At 32.9% G+C, this 17,028-nt stretch overlaps 2 protein-coding genes and 1 long non-coding RNA gene across 6 annotated transcripts; 1 reads left to right on the top strand and 2 right to left on the bottom strand.

Annotated features, from left to right (window-relative positions):
* Positions 1-74: 74 nt before the first annotated feature.
* LOC114735084 (isocitrate dehydrogenase [NADP]) lies at positions 75-7,114 on the bottom strand. Its single transcript, XM_028922738.1, has 15 exons — positions 6,797-7,114; positions 6,431-6,474; positions 6,215-6,324; positions 5,590-5,627; positions 5,298-5,375; positions 4,517-4,570; positions 4,342-4,443; positions 4,153-4,241; positions 3,965-4,068; positions 3,758-3,826; positions 3,562-3,677; positions 3,167-3,201; positions 2,856-2,998; positions 2,139-2,261; positions 75-616 (listed from the first exon to the last, which is right to left on the bottom strand). Exons 1-15 carry the CDS (start codon positions 7,029-7,031, stop codon positions 523-525), a joined length of 1,434 nt encoding a protein of 477 aa, XP_028778571.1. The 5' UTR covers positions 7,032-7,114; the 3' UTR covers positions 75-522.
* A 3,998-nt stretch (positions 7,115-11,112) lies between these two features.
* On the bottom strand, positions 11,113-12,614 carry LOC114735086 (putative cytochrome c oxidase subunit 5C-4). Of its 4 annotated transcripts, none has more exons than XM_028922741.1 (2): positions 12,517-12,614; positions 11,113-11,562 (listed from the first exon to the last, which is right to left on the bottom strand). In XM_028922741.1, exon 2 carries the CDS (start codon positions 11,545-11,547, stop codon positions 11,353-11,355), a length of 195 nt encoding a protein of 64 aa, XP_028778574.1. In that variant the 5' UTR covers positions 11,548-11,562; positions 12,517-12,614; the 3' UTR covers positions 11,113-11,352. The 4 variants fall into 4 exon arrangements, with proteins under 4 accessions (XP_028778574.1, XP_028778577.1, XP_028778575.1 ...); XM_028922744.1 differs by having other exon boundaries at positions 11,113-11,554; positions 12,517-12,610; XM_028922742.1 differs by having other exon boundaries at positions 11,113-11,689; positions 12,517-12,599.
* LOC114735087 (uncharacterized) lies at positions 11,697-12,201 on the top strand. The gene is made up of 2 exons (XR_003739237.1): positions 11,697-11,944; positions 12,085-12,201. It is a non-coding gene; the product is annotated as an uncharacterized LOC114735087 (long non-coding RNA).
* Positions 12,615-17,028: the final 4,414 nt, after the last annotated feature.

Below are 17,028 nucleotides of genomic sequence, written 5' to 3'. Positions count from 1 at the left end.
TAGTTAAGTAACATCACAGTTTGAAATTTGTGGATTAAAAAAGATCACATCAAAAAAAATTAATAGTACTTAAATTTAGCCTGATGGTACCATATATCATTATTAAATAATCATATGAAAGAACTAGGAATGTAATTTGAAAAAACTGGTGCAGTTATTCATTCAAGAATCACATTAAAATGTTATACTGATCTTATTTGACTGATTTAGTCCTGCTCCGCAAATTGTGCCTGTCATCGTCTTGTGCTTTCCTAAATTCACTAGTTTCCACCGCCAGCGAGACTGAGCGGTTCAAAAATAGGGACGCCCGTGGCCGAGCTGAAAGCCTAGAGATCGATCGTAGTATAATGGAGAGCTAAAAATTTACCAATAGCCAACCTATTGGGGCCCAAAGTTTTCAGCAGACATCAATATCGACGGTCAAAAGATGTAGATGATCCCAATCGTTGCCCAAACACTGTAAAATGTAAATTCCCTCGCTCCTTTTACCTCTGCCTATTAAAAAAATGGGACTCACTACAGTCAGACCAATGCAGCTACCCGGAGCTTTTCATCAAGCGTGCGAGCCACCGCATCGATAAATTCCTCAGTGTTCAAGTAAAAATCCCTGGATACCCTGCACATGATACGCATGTCCCTATAATTAGCTCCCAGCCTATCCAGCTTTGTCTAGAAGATTTTATGTGTACCAAAACAGCTAATCATGTCTGTCCTCTATACTATATGTCGTACGCATTAACAGGTTAAGAAGGCCAATATAACAAAAAAATTGCAAATATAAGTCCTTCATAACAACTCAACGACCAATCTAGTTGGATGCTACAAATGGCCAAACCCAACGCATGAGTGGACTTCATAAAACAATATCGAACAACGAATAAAAAGTGATTCGACTATATAAATTATTATTTATCAACCGCATATATCAATGAAATGAAAATAAAATAACTTATTAATTTTTTACTTTTTGAGATGCAAAATAAAACAGTTACTATAAAGAGTTTTTATTATTTAAATATAAGACCTAGTTTATAGTGTAAAATATATTTGATATATATCATTTTCATTTTAAACTTCACAGTCCAAAATTACATACAGGTCATAGTATCAATGCTCATTGAATTTTGATATTCTCCATAGACCGTAGTATCTGACTACTTTAACTATGAAATCTTGTAATACCCGACGATGTCAAAACGTGTTGGGTTAGGTAATTAAATGGCTACTCAATTGATATTTAATACTCCTCCGGTCCTTATTATAAGACCCAATTTGACTTTTTATTTGGTCCTAATTATAAGACCCCAATCCATTTTATCTCTATTTATGTATTTTTTTCCAAGATAATCCTTCTAATAATGATAGTTTTAGCCAATATACTTAATTAGCAAGGATATTTTAGGAATGACAACACTTATTTATTATAAATAACCAATTTAACTTACTTCCTTAATCTCCTCAAATAAGTCAATTGGGTCTTATAATTAGGACCGGAGGAGTACTATGTAATATACGTTACTGACATTCAATCTCTTTGTTTTCTACCTTTGTGAATTTAATTATTTTAATGATATAATAATTGTGGCTGCACCCTTGACATTTTTTTGGAACTAAACATTGATGTTTTATCAGTTGGCCAAAAAAAAACATTGATGTTTTATCAGGAAGAATACATTATATGTAGTTTTACTAAAAAAATTTTATGTGAAATCAGTATTTAGGAAAACCGTCAACATTAGGTACTTAAATCTTATATTTTATTGTCCAATTCATATATAAGAAAAATCATATTTTCAAAAATAAATAACAATAGATGAATTTTCTTTACAATAGAGGGGGAAGAATATAATAAAATATTTCTCAGTAGTACCAATCATTTTAATATGTACCATCTTGTGCATCACACAGGAAAAAAGGTTCTAGTTATCCTAATAAGCCTACCCGCATTTTGGGCAACGTATTACCACAATCAAGTTTAACACAGCCTCATCAAGTTATACCTTCTATCTTAAAACTGAAAGTCATTAAATCACGAACTCTTTTTTTTTAATTTCCCATTAAATTACACTTCATTTTCATTACATCAAAAAGACAGTGAATATGCAAAGAGAGTAACTGGAGAAGGAAGAATTACTTACTTAGGTCCGTGAATCAGAATAGCAAGATCTTTGGTCATTTTTCCAGACTCCACCGTCTCAACACATGCAGCCTCCAACTTACGAGTAAAATCCTGTAACCTCTCGTTATTATCTAGCTCGGCCCTGATACACAACAGAGATATGACAAGAACAATATTCAGAAGAAAAAAGGAGGAAAAGGAAGGTGAAATAAAGATATAAAACAGTCCGTGCAAGGAGCACCGTTCTATGCCTATGCCGTTCAGTAGATAACCCAGAAGTATTCATGCCATTATAATTATCAACATTGCTCTAGCAAAAGGGATTAAGAAAAAAAATCTTAAAAACGTATTCTTAATATAAGTCTTAAAACCTCTTTAAAATAGATAGTATCAACAGAAATCTTTTCGTTGGAGTCTGACAGAAGTGTGAAAGGAAAAAGGCAGAACTGAGAGGTTTTAACAGCACAACCTGCATGCACCAGTGAGGGCGTGGTCGATGGGTGGGTGGGCGTTTCTTCTTTTTTTTTTTTTTTTTGGGGGGGGGGGGGAGGGGTTGGTTGGACCCATTAGAGGGGATTATAATTCAAAACAACAATGTTCATATACCCCTCTCTTTTTTTTTTTTTTTTTCCGGCGCACAAGCATATGCAAAAACACATGGAATGGAAATACCAGTAACAATGAGGAAGAAAAAACAAATGAAATTGAAAATTCTGAAATAAAGTGACAGAAATACCGGTGTTCCAGTCCTCGCGTCCATGCAAATATGGAAGCAATACTGTTAGTACTAGTTTCCTGTCCATTTTGATGAAGCCGGAAATGTCGAGTTACAGTTCCATGGGCTGCCTCGGCTTCTAATGTCTTTCCATCCGAAGATAACTGCAAAATGTTCATTAAATATAATAGACGTCCAGCAACCAAAATACAGATTACTTCTTTATTTCCTTTTAGATTACAAAAAGAGCATAACACAAGACCTTGGAAGACTTGTTCACTATTCAATATGTTAACAAAGACAAAATTACAGATTAAAAAATAAACACAAACCAGCACCGAAGTCATGAGGCCCAACGAGCCAAAACCTGCACAAGACAAAACGACTTTAAAAACTTGATTTGACGAATCCTTCCTACCAGGTAGGAACTACAGATATTACCAAAATTTAGAATGCTCAATGTGAAAAAGAGTTTACTTAGCCTGCATGAAAATTAATTTTGGAAAATACCTTAGCCTGAGTCCTAAGATATTATGCATTTTGTGCTGGTATAACTTAACCAAACTCAAAATTTGAGCTGGTATAACTTAACCGAACTCAAAATTCGAAACCAGAAGGAAAAAAAAAGAAATTAACAGTCTACTGAATGATCAATTTGTGTTGCTTGCTAACATCAAATATGCTACTGTACTCATCATTCTGGACAAAGCATAAGCTATGAAATCACCTTGAGCAAGTAAATCACTTTGGACATCACCATCATAATTTTTACAAGCCCAAACATATCCACCTTCACTTTTGAGTGCATATGCCACCATGTCATCAATGAGCCTATGCTCATACCTGAAGCACAGAGCTGCATCAGATACCGTGAATATAAATTTATAAAAGCAAATTACTTCATGAGCATTAAAAAAACAAACCATATCAAGTGTTCTTCAAACTTCGTCTTCCACCTTTCTTCATACACCTCCTGGAATATGTCTTTAAACCTGTCATGACTTCAGACAGTAAATTATCTCCAATAATAACAATAAGTATCCAAAAGGCTGAAAACTTGCAAAGTCAGGTAGATTAAGCCAACACTTGAAGATTTGCATAAAAACTGAAATAGCGAACAAAAAAATCACCTGCCATCATATTTCTTAAGAATAGTGTTCTTGGTGCTTAAGTAAAGAGGCCATTTCTTTGCAAATGCCAGTGACATTGATGATTCAGCAAAAGCTCGGATAGACTGAAATATTAGAAAAGGAAGTGTTCAAAAATTTAAGTAACAGCTAATGCCATATGCACTTGGAGGACATGCAATAAAACAAACCTTGTCAACATTATACATAGCAAGAGCAACACCTGGTCCTTTGAAATTGTAAACATCAAGCTCCACTGGAGGATCCGCATCTTCAGGAACTTAATTAGAGACAGATATAAATCAGTACTATGTAATGTTTAATATAGTAGCGAAGAAGTTCAGCTTTATTTGTGAGCATGATATTAGTAATTAGCATACCATATACCAACTTAAGCTTCCCCGGTCCTCTGATAACTAAATCAGTAGCACGATATTGATCACCAAAAGCATGCCTACCAATACATATGGGTTTTTTCCAACCTGTAAGCTGAAGAATAAGTTCAAAACGGTGTGTTCAATGGTATTTCCCCTTAATTCAGAATCAAAACATTACCAGGGACAATTCTGGGAATATTGCGGCATATTATGGGTTCCCGAAAAACAGTACCTAGAAAGGAAGTTAAATTAGCCCCGGTGAACTTTGAAATAAATAAAACTAAGGAAAAGCAGGCCTGTGAATTATATTTAACATCGAACAATTCAAGCTCAATCAACGCATGTTTGAAGCATGTGTTAGTGACAATCTTGGAATATGTATGATAGAATGAGATTGCTCAAATGCACATAATGTAAAACAAGATACAGTTAGTAAGAATTACTAAACATTTACAATCATAAAGCTACCACAAAAATCCAATAGTTCATAGCATCCCCTCAACATATTCATTCTAACGTTAAGTATGCTTGACAGATGGCCAATGAAGTTGACACTAGAGGAAAGGTCCGCATCCTTTTGAATCAACAAAATAAAGCTCACCAATGTCATTAACTTATGTAACGTGCCCATCAAATACTTATAAATTTTTATATTAGCAACTTCATTGTATTTTAATTTCATTAAGCACAATTCATCCAATGAAAAGAATAACTACATTTACAAGTGATATACGCATTGGATTCACTTCAGTATTTCCTAAATAAGTTGCAAACATAGAAATCCTACAAGTAAAATCGATGAAACTGTTTTTCCCAGGAAAAGAATATTTGCTTATGCACACTAACATCTCATTCACAATGAACACAGTCATCTTTCTAACATGAAGAAACGTGATGAAAAAATCCAAATGGCTACACATGCATTCTAATGTTTTGAAGCTTGTGAGTATATCACAAACCATTTAAGATGTTTCTAATTGTGCCATTAGGGCTCCTCCACATAGACTTCAGTCCAAATTCTTTGACTCTGGTTCCATCTGAAAGGTTGCATAGAGAAAAGAAAGTTCGATCCATGAAAAAAATAATGATAAAATCAAAGTTTAGCAGCTCTGCCAATATGGCATGCACAATGTAAATGTTATATAACATGCATAAACTGGAACACTCAGTTCAGTCAAATTCTAAGTACGACTATTTGCTAATAAATCATTGAACAGAACATTTTGTTCAATAAAGCCAAGAAAAACTCACCCGGAGTTATTGTTGCGCATTTTACAGCAACATTGAACCTGAAGTAGACAGACCATGTAAGACTTGAAGCGTCCCAATGAATACGCAAATAAGAAAAGCAAAACACCCCTTCTCAAAATGCAGTCTTAAGTTTTGTGTCTCAGACAACTTTCACTGAGGTAGTTGAAAAGTCAATTGAAACTATTACACCAACATGTCATATTACTAGGCATGGAAACTCTCATCGTCTCCATAAACTTATTTTCTATCTGATTTTGATACAAGAAAGCTGAAAAGCCCACTGCCCACAAGCTCTCCCAGAGATTCCCAATCAAAAGGCTAAGCTCTAGCATCTGCTTGAGGCCATGAGAAGAATCAGCTCATCTGCGTCGCTCACATACAATGCTCCCTGAATTTTCACAATGAAACAAATCTCAATGCAATAAAGCTCCGGTCACCGCATGCACTCTCCAATGCCCCATTTCCCTTTTTTTTTTCAATGTTACAATGCATGTTCCAGAACTAAGCCAAACTAATTCAGCAACTTGAGCGAGAACTGGTAAAAGCAAGATCACCACAAATAAATTAACGTATCCGACCATCTGATCAATTGTGATGACACATGCTTAGACATAAAATCACTCACTTTAGAGCGGCCTCAGCACTTTCTACAGTAACTCTGTCATCAGTTGCGTCACGATTCTGAATTCCCAAATCAAAATACTTTATATCCAAATCCAGATAAGGAAATATAAGCTGCAATCATCACATAAAACACTTCCATATGTTAAAGTGAATCCAAAGCCACCATAAAAGCCAGGATGAGAAGAATAGAAAGCACGCTAAAGATAAGTATTCATACTTTATCCTTTATCATCTTCCATATGATCCTTGTCATTTCATCACCTAACCAGAACAAAAAGTTCAACAAACACTATACAAAAAAAAAATCCCGGAAGATAGAGAAACAGAACATGCTATGTTTATTCCTGAAAAATTCACTCCTGGATGTAGAGATGAAACCTTGGCCTAAAAACATTAGCGACAAAAAACAACCAAGCCTGTAGTAAATTTAACTTAAAATATTCGTATTTTTTCCAAATGCAAACGCCGCGGATTCGACGTAAACTCCGGCGCTCTCTTCATCCATGTCTTCCTCCAATTCACGTAAACTAAAGAAAGAATCATTAAAGCAACTAGTTGAGATAAACACTAAGATAACATTTACCGTCCATCTCCACGATCGGATTCTGAACTTGAACTCTATCAAAACCAGCGGATGCGGCGTAGCATCGAAGTGAAACTCGATTAAAGCGAGCGGGGAAGAAAACATGGTCCAATGTTAGAGCACCATTCCTGGAAGTGAAGCATGAGATAGGGTTCCTGCGCGCTATAGAAGATAGCGAAGACGATAACGCAGTGGCGCCGGACATGACGCTTGATCGAAGCAATGCTCTCAGCATCCAAGTTCAATCAAGTGTTATCTGGAGTTGGAGGCGGCAACTTTCGTGTCAAAGAAGCCGCGGAATGGGATGCTTCGTAATTTCATTCGCTCCATTGCGCAGTCTTTTTTTCTTTTTTTTTGCGTTGCACTTTCCGACGCAATCGTCAGAAATAAAATAAAATATAAAGGGCCCATGCCAGTACTTTCAACTCTTTGGACAAGAGTATAATTAAAATTCAAATTATGCTTTAATTCAAAATTAAAATGAGAAAATTAGTTAAAAATCCCTTTTTACAAATTAATTGAGGAATGAAACCTGCAATAAATGTAAAGGTGTGGGTCCTTCAAATATTAGTAAGTGTGGTAGGAAAAAGACCATATTGTCCTGATGAATGCTAATTGCATATGATAGATTCTCAGTTGCATATCATCTATCTATCTATCTATCTATCTATTAATATATAAAAGTAGAGTGCAAGATATGAGTATCTGACAGCGCGACAAGTGGCATCACTAAAGATAAGATAAATGTTCTTTTCTTTTTTTTAGAAAAAAGGCCATATTTTTTTACTCATGTTTCTACCCATGTTTTCACCAACTATTTATTATTTGAGAGAATTTTCCTGTCAACATGTCATGATTTTTTCTAAGATATGAATGATTATTCAAATTATTTTATATTATCTAAAAACACTTTGAAAGTTTGAATTTGGAATTTAAAACACAGTTATGCCACTTAAAATTTAAATTGGCCACTTAATAATTAAATTGATTTATAAATGAATAAATTATAGAAAGAAGTATATTCCCAAAATATGGAAACGTGTGGCAATTTTTAATTATATATTTATCGGATAGTTAGTTTAGTTTAAACGTTTTTTCTATGATATGAACGAGTATTCAAATTATCTTATATTATATAAAGGCACTTTGAAAGTTTGTATTTGGAATGTAAAGCGACTTAAAATTTAAATTGGCTACTTAATTATTAAATTGATTTATAAATAGATATAGGAAGAAATATATTCACAAAATCTAGAAACATGGGCAATTTTTTCATATAATTGTATCTTGTATAACTTACTAACAGACTGTCACTTGACTTCACCAGAATGTAGATAAATTGGTTTTTTTTCTTTTTTTTCTAAAGCCAAAATTTTATGTCCAACTCCCTATTTATGTGTTATTCACCATCATAATACATGTTCCTCCTTATTCCCACTACTCATCTCTTTTTGTGGTAGAATCAGTTAGTTACCTCTCATAATACAGTATTTTTTATTTAAATGGTTTTAGTTGAATTCTTGGGATGTATTATTTATTTATATTTTAGTTGAATTGTTTGCAGATAAATTTTTTACTTTTGTTAAAGCCACATTTTTATCTATGATCTCTCTATTTATGCGTTTTTCTTGGGAATTAGTTCGATCATATTTATTTGAGTACACGTTTCATGTCTTTCTATTTATTTTTGCAACATAATGATTTTTGTTAATGGTAGATAAATCTACTTTTTTTATAATTTTTTGATTAATTCAATTAATTCTGATTTATTACAGAATTTATGGCAATTATCTCCAATAATGAGTCTTATTTTTTCTATTTTTTTGTAAAAATCAAAATACCCTTTATATGCAAATATTTTAAATTAAGAAAAATAAATAAAATTATATAACTTCTCTTATCCCGAAAATCGTGGTATATATATAAGGCATGATGTATGTTCAAAATTTGAAATTTGATGGTATTATTTAAAATTAATTATGCTTGAAATTTAATTTCAGCTGGTTTATTAATATATTGAAAATAATATCCTACACCCTAAATCTAAACTATTATCTATACCTGAAATATTTATTATTTTTTATTTATGAATTATTTTGAAATATAATTCAAAATATTTTAACTCACTAATGATTTTGTCTCCATTGATTTTTTTTCTATTAAATAGCCTATTTTTACAATACAGAATCAGATATCATATTTGTCCAATATGATATTATTGACCATGACATTATCTGTGTAATTATTGAATATAATCAAATATTTGAGTTTCAATCCATTAACCCTTTTGTCTCCATTAATTCAATCTTTTTAAAGGAACATCCATTTATATACCTACATATATAGCATATTTCTTAAAATGTTGATAATAAATCTACCTGTATTGCAGATTTCAAAAGCTTAATGATATTTTATTTTAAATCAAGTTGAAATCATGACTTAAAATAGTAATTTAATATTTAACGAATTATTTTGTGGTAATTCAACTTTTTATCTTATATAAAAGAAACCACTAATTTATACCAGTGGATTGCACGGGCATTATACTAGTTGATTCTAATTACATATGGTAGACACTAGTTGCATATGAGGTCTTCTTACATATTACGGGTCATAATTACATATTATTGATCCAAACTTACATATTATTAATTCTAATTGTATATTGTGGATACTAAATTACATATGATATCTAATTGCATATCACAGATCCTAATTGCATATAATTGATCCAAAATTGCATATTATTGATTCTAATTGCATATGCGGATGCCTAGTCGCATATGAGGCCTCATAGCATAGTACAAATCATAATTGTATATTGTTGATCCAATGTTGCATGTGCATGATTCTAATTACATATTGAGGATGCCTAGTTACATACAAGACCTTATTACATATTACGGATCCTAATTGTATATCATTAATTCAAAATTACATATTGCTGATTTTAATTGCACATATATTACTATTTTATAAATAAATTCCTTTGTACGATACTCATAAACAAATTCTTATTTACAAATTGACATGGTAGAAGAGGGATCTGTTATGTGCAATTAGTATTCGTAGATAAAAAATTATTTGTGAGTCACAAAGGAATTTATTTACGTAAGTAGTAGCATATATGCAATGAGAATCAATAATATATAAACTTGAATCAATGATATGCAATTAAGATCTATGATATTTAATAAGGTTTCATATGCAACTAGGCATCCGCAACATGCAATTAGAATCGGGCGTGTGCAACATTAGATAAGCAATGTGCAATTAGCATTCCTAATATGCAATAAGGTCTCATATGCAACTAGGTATCCATATATGCAATTAGAATCACTGATATACAGCTTTTGATAAATTATATGCAATTAGAATCCGTGATTTATAATAGGATACCATATACAACTAGGTATCCCCAATATGAGATTAGAATCATCAACGTGCGAGTTTTGATCAACAATATGCAATTAACACATATGATATGCAATAAAATATCATATGCAATTAGTATCCATCATATGCAATTAGATACCATGATATGCAAGTGAGAATCCGTCATCTACAACTAGTATCCGTAATATGCAATAAAATCCTATATGCAACTAGGCATCCATCATGTATAATTAAGATCCGTGATATGAAAGTAAAAATCAGTCATATGCAATTAGCATCCGTTAGCGTAATATAGTCTTATCCCTGCTGCACTTATTGACATTTGAAGGCCTGCACTGTAAAACTTATTACAGGTCTCATTCCTTAATTAATCTATTGAAAGGGGGATTTTTAACCAATTTTTCCAATTAAAATTCTGGTTACGAAAATATGAAAAATACATATAAGCTGAAATTTAATCCGTTTGTTTGTATGGCTGGACATGGCTATGCAATTTTATTATTTTTCTTTTTAAAATAGTTCAAAAATGGAAAAAATATTTTCATTAAACTATCATTCAAGACAATATTTTTTCTATTACTTTTAGATTGATTTTTAATAAATTCTCTGTCACTATTAAACCATATCAACACTCATTACAGTCAAGCAATCTCACAATACCCTTTTTTTCCCCAGTTAACATGATCCATTTTTTCCCCGCTTAATACGATCCCCAAGGAATCTGATTCTTTTAAAAAATACCTTCACACAAATCATTTGGTTTAATTTCCACCCAAATACCTTGTATATATCTAAAAAGCCTTACCGAGATATTCTCATTGTAATAAGAAAGTTAACAAACTTTGCACCCCTTAAGTTGACTTAAAAATATATAGTAGCTTCCAGTTTCTATTTCTACCGAGGTCAAAAAAATCTATTTATTAAAAAATTAGAAACTATCCACCCGATTATTATGGATATATTATGTATAATCCAAGGAGTAGTAATACACAACACAGGCCAACTTAACACCCTTCTAGTTCTCAAAATAACCTAAAGCCTGCATAAATGTCATGGAAATATTTCACCAGCATTCCTGTTTCTAGATCCGAACATTCACGTTATACCATCAGCAGCGAGAAAAGCGGTACTAATAGACGGCACCAGCAAGGGGGGGCTAACTACTCCTCGTCCACAACAACACTAATTTCACCTTTCTCCAGCAGATCATAGAATTCTCGAGTTCTCCTCTGGTTATTCCAGTGGTGCATCTTCCATAAACCACCAGCCAAGAGACCAAGGCTTATTCCATACAATATCTCCTTCGCCACACTTGGTCCCCGATACGCAGCATGCGCTATCTTGTGAGCAGCCATCTCTATTCTGCAACACTGACAGCAAGAATAGCATTCAAGTCCAAGTCATGCACAGAAAGAAAAATGCTTGTCACTCCAGTTTCTGTTGGATGCACCACATGACATGAACCGGTTTTTATGCGTGGCTCTGAAAAATGCACTTCTAATATGACACATCACATGGCCCAAAACCAAAACTATGTTAGGTCTGCAGAAATCTGATACTAACCTGACCCGAGTTATTTAAACACACTGAATATCCTTAAACAGGACTCCCAGACATGTCAAATTCTCGTTAATAAAATAACAAAACCTTTTTTCTTTTTTGGCAAATATGTCAAGATTTCAAGCATGAATCCATCTGCAGGTTATCCAGAGGATCAGGTGCAATTTACGCACTGCAAAATATATTATAGAGGTGTTTGGATAGAAACCAAACTATGATTTTAGAAGTACTTTTACGGATTATGAAATAAATATGTGGAGAAGGTTACCTCGTTTTGTGGAAAAATTCTTCTGAAATTGCAGTTTTGAGAATGTCAAACACCCCCTATAGAGGGTGGAGATAAACTAATTGAATGGATACTTTTTTTGTAAGCTTTAAGAAAAGGTAACGCCCAAGTCCGGCAGACATTTAAACCAAAAAAAAAAAATCTGCATGCCAAGCATTAGAATCAGAAAAACAAATCACTCAGCAAGAACAGCGTGTCCTCGCTTCTCACTCCTCGCCTCTCATCTCATTCTAAGCTGCGACTTCGAATAAATCTTGAATGTACAGTGTGCGTAAAAGTGGTAAAGTTCGACGCAGCTATCCAGCTTCTCAAAATTTATAGACAATAAATCAATTTCACTCACACCCCCACCAACCAAATCACAGCCCAACTTAAAGTTGAAGATTCAATTTTCTAGGCAATCAAACAGAGCACATTAACTTTTGGCCCAAAAAACAGAACACGTTAATAACAACGCAGAAGTCAACAGTGCGCTTACCTCTTTTATCGGAAATCTGAGCAGCAAGAACCCCACCTCCACGGGACAAAACGCGTAAACACTAAACAGTGATGATGAAAAATGGGAAGTGTTGATGGCGGTGAGGGAAATTATATGTATGATCCAGAATGTTCACGCCGAGATGCATCTCAGCCGCCGGATGGGAGCTTTTTAAAAAAAAAGAAAAATTAGATGAATCAGATTCCACGTAAACACAAACTTAAAATGGGGTGGGGGAGAGGGAGAGGATGCGATGAGCTGGAACTTTGTAGCCTGCATGCTGGACAGGTGTCCAGAACGCTCGAAACCATAGCCACGTGTCTCCGCTTCCTGAGCTATCGTTGGGCCGGTGCGGCCCAGAACACATGAGGGCCCATAACATCATTTGGGTCAAAACTGAGTGTAAGAGGAACAGTCAGTTCAACAATTGTCAGTACCAAAAGAAAAAAACTTATAATACATAAGGTAAGTTATTACTATGACAAATATACGATTTTCATACTCTTCGATTGCGATTCACGAATCATTCTTTGTTCTTTCTTGTTGCGGATACATAATTAATACTTCTATCTCTGATTCGGCTTTGGCTCCGTATTATTTATGAGCTTGCCTTAATATTTATCGATTATAAAATATATGCATGTGTCTTCCTCTTGTATTACACGTAATTCTTTGATAATTAAGCATTGATTATTATAATTTCCTATATTTTTTGTAAATTTATCGTGTAAGGTTTATACAAAACACACCCCCTTACTCCTCCTAGCTGTATTTTATCTTCAACTTAATGGATGTAGGCAACAGGGATCATATGCATCATTAATGACTCATAGGCAATACAACCTCCTTATTTCAGAGTGTGCCCGTCTGAATGTTTAGTTTCGAGTTAGACGACCCCGTCTTGAAAAAGTAACGATCATTTGTCACCTTTAAAAGGTGTGTTTGGATTAATAATGATAAAATTGACTTTTGTAAACTTAAGTTAGAATAAAAATCAGTCAGTGTAATATGATTTATGTTTGGATTGATGTTATAAAAAGTTAGTTAAAAAAACTGAAACTTATTTGGATAATTAATAGAAAAGTAAGTTTAGATGTAAAATAAATAAATTTTATTAAATAGTAGTGTTTTGTACTATATAATATTAATGTGATAATTTATTTAGTTTCTTTAATATCTTCAATTTAGTATATTGGGATATTATATTAAAGAGCAAAAGTAGTATATCATGTTTATACAATTTTAAAGATTCAAGAAAAACAATAAATTGAAATAATTAAATTTTATTAGGTAATTTTTTCTTCTCATAAGAAAAAAGTAACAAATTATTAGGTCAAAATAGGAGCCATTTAAATATCCTCATCTTTCTTCTCATTCTTCTTGTTTTCTCTCTCCTTGTTACCAACCGTAAAAGTTTAAATTTTCATCTTTACCTGCAACTAACTTTTTTTTTAAAAGACCATTTGAGAAAAAGCTGATCCAAACAAACACTATTGTGAAAATAAGCCTCTAACATTGGTTGCACGCCATTTCATGCACTTTGGAGGTGCAAAACGGCATTCCAAATACGCTGAAAGTCATATAATCACAGTCATTCTATTGTTAGTAATTAACTTATTGTTTCAATCACGTATCGGTGACCATATAAACTCTACATCGTACATACATTAAAAATAAGAATTTACAGTTCAGACAATTTCTTTTACACATTATGATTTGTCAGTAAAAATCTTAGCACACGACACCAAATGACACTTATCCGATCATAAATGTAAGTCCCACTTTGTAGTGTAAGGAGTAATAATAATATACGGAGGCCAGAAAATGTAAATATGTATGCATTGTGTATATATATTTGGGGTGCACTTAAGTGCATAATCTCTTTGCCTATATTAAATTAAATGAGAACGCATACTTGCAAAACAAATGGAAGTGACTCGTTTGGACGTGGCTGAAAAAGAATCATTCACCTTTGTTTTTTTGGCTGTAACTTTCTTCTACGGTTCTTTTTGTTCACAGTAACTGACAACAGATCATGTTGGGGGGAGCACTACATATATATACATATACGTTGCGTCTGATTAGGGGAGTGTCGGTTAGTGATGTAAATTTTATGTGGCTCATATTTTTTGGGGGATTAAACATATCACACACGGGATTGAATTGCTTTGCCAGTTTCTTCCAACAGGGTCCTGAATCTGTGGATCATGCATTTCCAATACTGCTGAAGGGTTTAAATATGGGGTGTGCAAAAAAGTCATAGGCAGGGCTTGGATTTGGCTGGTCAAAGCTGACAGTGTAGGACCTGATCACAGTACACACACCAACAAAAGATGGAATATCCGAACGCGTAAGGGACGCATGAATAATTCTGGGCATTCTTGAGACCATTCACTTTTTTAAGCTCTCAGGGGTTGGTCTAATAAGGCAGTAATTTCAATATACAACAGGAGATATTTAGAGAGGAATGAAAAATAATAAATATAAGAGAAGAGATTAATTATATATGTGTAAGATCATATATTTCTGTATGTGTTACGTTATTTTTCTTCGTGTGGATGGATACAATAATTGAAGGAATATTACGGATTTCGAGCGTGGATATCGAAGATCTGATCTGATGTCGGGAGCATCCAGAAAAGCCTTATTCTTCGTGGCTCTGTGTACGCCAGATTGGAATTGCTCATCTACGGAGTAGACAGGATTTCGAGCAAAATAATGTGGGACTCGTGAAGCGTTTTGCTTTTGCAAAAGGACATTCAAGGTTTTTGATAAAGGTTTGCATATGAATAAATCAGATATCTTTTTCCCTCAAGTTTGCCTTTTAACTAACTGTAGAACCCAGCTATAAGAATCTCACTGAACAGTATATAGTAAACACGAGATCAGTTATCTATATACATGTTTGGCTTTTGTTTAAGTACCCGCTGCGCTGATGCATGGGTAAAATGAAGAAAGAAAGAAATTTAATTATATATATGCTGATTCAATACAGTAGTCAAAACTTAATCATTTGAAAGCCATTTCCCCACAAACCTGATGGAAGTTTAATTATAACCATTGTTGGAATTAGTTTCACATCATTGTTATTTTACTGTGTACTGTATTCACCTCGCTAGGGCTTTGTTTGGATTAACATTTAAGATTATTTGCAAACATCCTTTATGCAAGTCGAGATAAAATTTCTCTCATATACTTAATTACCTCATGTTACGTAAATCATAATTAAAAAACTACTTATAAATAATTTCAAACGGGCTTTACATTATACTGTCAATTATGATCTCTGTGATTATTATATTTTTACACGTTATATAAATACGTGGATACATATTGGCTAATATATAATATGCAGGCGCATGCATTTTGCATCCACCAGGCAATAATAGCCCATAACATAGAACAGAAAAGCTAGCTAATTTATACATGCATCAAATATTATCTCTAGATCTATTTATTAGAAATAAGTTAAAAATAAAAATCCCATTTATTTTTTATAAATAGATTTTGGAGATATAGTAGTTGTCACGGAAACAAAACAGATAGTCGTGTACATGGGCCTAACAATGATGCGTATGGAGAATAAATTTGAAATATAGAGTTATATATATAATAATACATGTGAAGAAGAATCAAACTGTTCAAAATCTGACTTCTTTTCACTACGCACAACAAGTACCAACCCAAAGGCTACAAGTCACCTGCGGATAAAACTGCTAAGCAGCCTAGTATTATAGGTTCGAATTTAAAAATATTAAAATATCATACACCCACGTTTATATAAAAGAAAAAACATATGCACACACGTATAGAGGATTAGATAAGTCAAAAGCACTATTTAATACTAGTATATATGACCTAAAAAATAGCAGGCATCTCTGCAAATTTTATAGTTTATTTATATTTGTAAATGCACATGAATGTGCATGAATTTGTTCAACTTTTTACTGTACATGCAGTTATATAAGGCCTCGCGTGCCATGTATAAATTATACTACCTCCTCTCCTAATTATAAAAACTTACTTATAATCTACAAACGATATCTTATAAATAGAATCAGAGATAGTATATAGAAATTATATAATAGCCTTGTATAAATTATATAAGGCTATTATATATATACATGTTGTTTTCTATATACTGCCACCAATCCTTAATGTAATAATTTGTTTTATTTTTATTTTAATTCTAAATATAAGACTCTAATATGCTTTATCTCTCATATTATCTACTACCTCTAGTCCTTAATATAAGAGTTAATTGAATAATTTGAGTAGATTAAGGAAACTAGTTAATTAAGTTAGTTATTTATAATAAATATGTGTTGTCTTTCATAAAATATCATTGCCAATCAGGTATAGTGTCTAGAACTACTATTATTACAAGAATTATCTTAAAAAAAATAGATAAATATGAGAGACAAAATGTGGATTAGGGTATTATATTTAAAACTAAAATAAAAGTTAAACTAGCTCTTATATTAAGAACTAGAGGTAATATTTTCTTTTCAT

This window comes from Neltuma alba, unplaced genomic scaffold, assembly GCF_004799145.2.
Source record: "Neltuma alba isolate B1F8T4 unplaced genomic scaffold, ASM479914v2 tig00013177_pilon, whole genome shotgun sequence".
Lineage (NCBI taxonomy): Eukaryota > Viridiplantae > Streptophyta > Magnoliopsida > Fabales > Fabaceae > Neltuma > Neltuma alba.
Note: the sequence above shows the minus strand (reverse complement) of the source record. Positions and strands in the feature narration are given on the sequence as shown.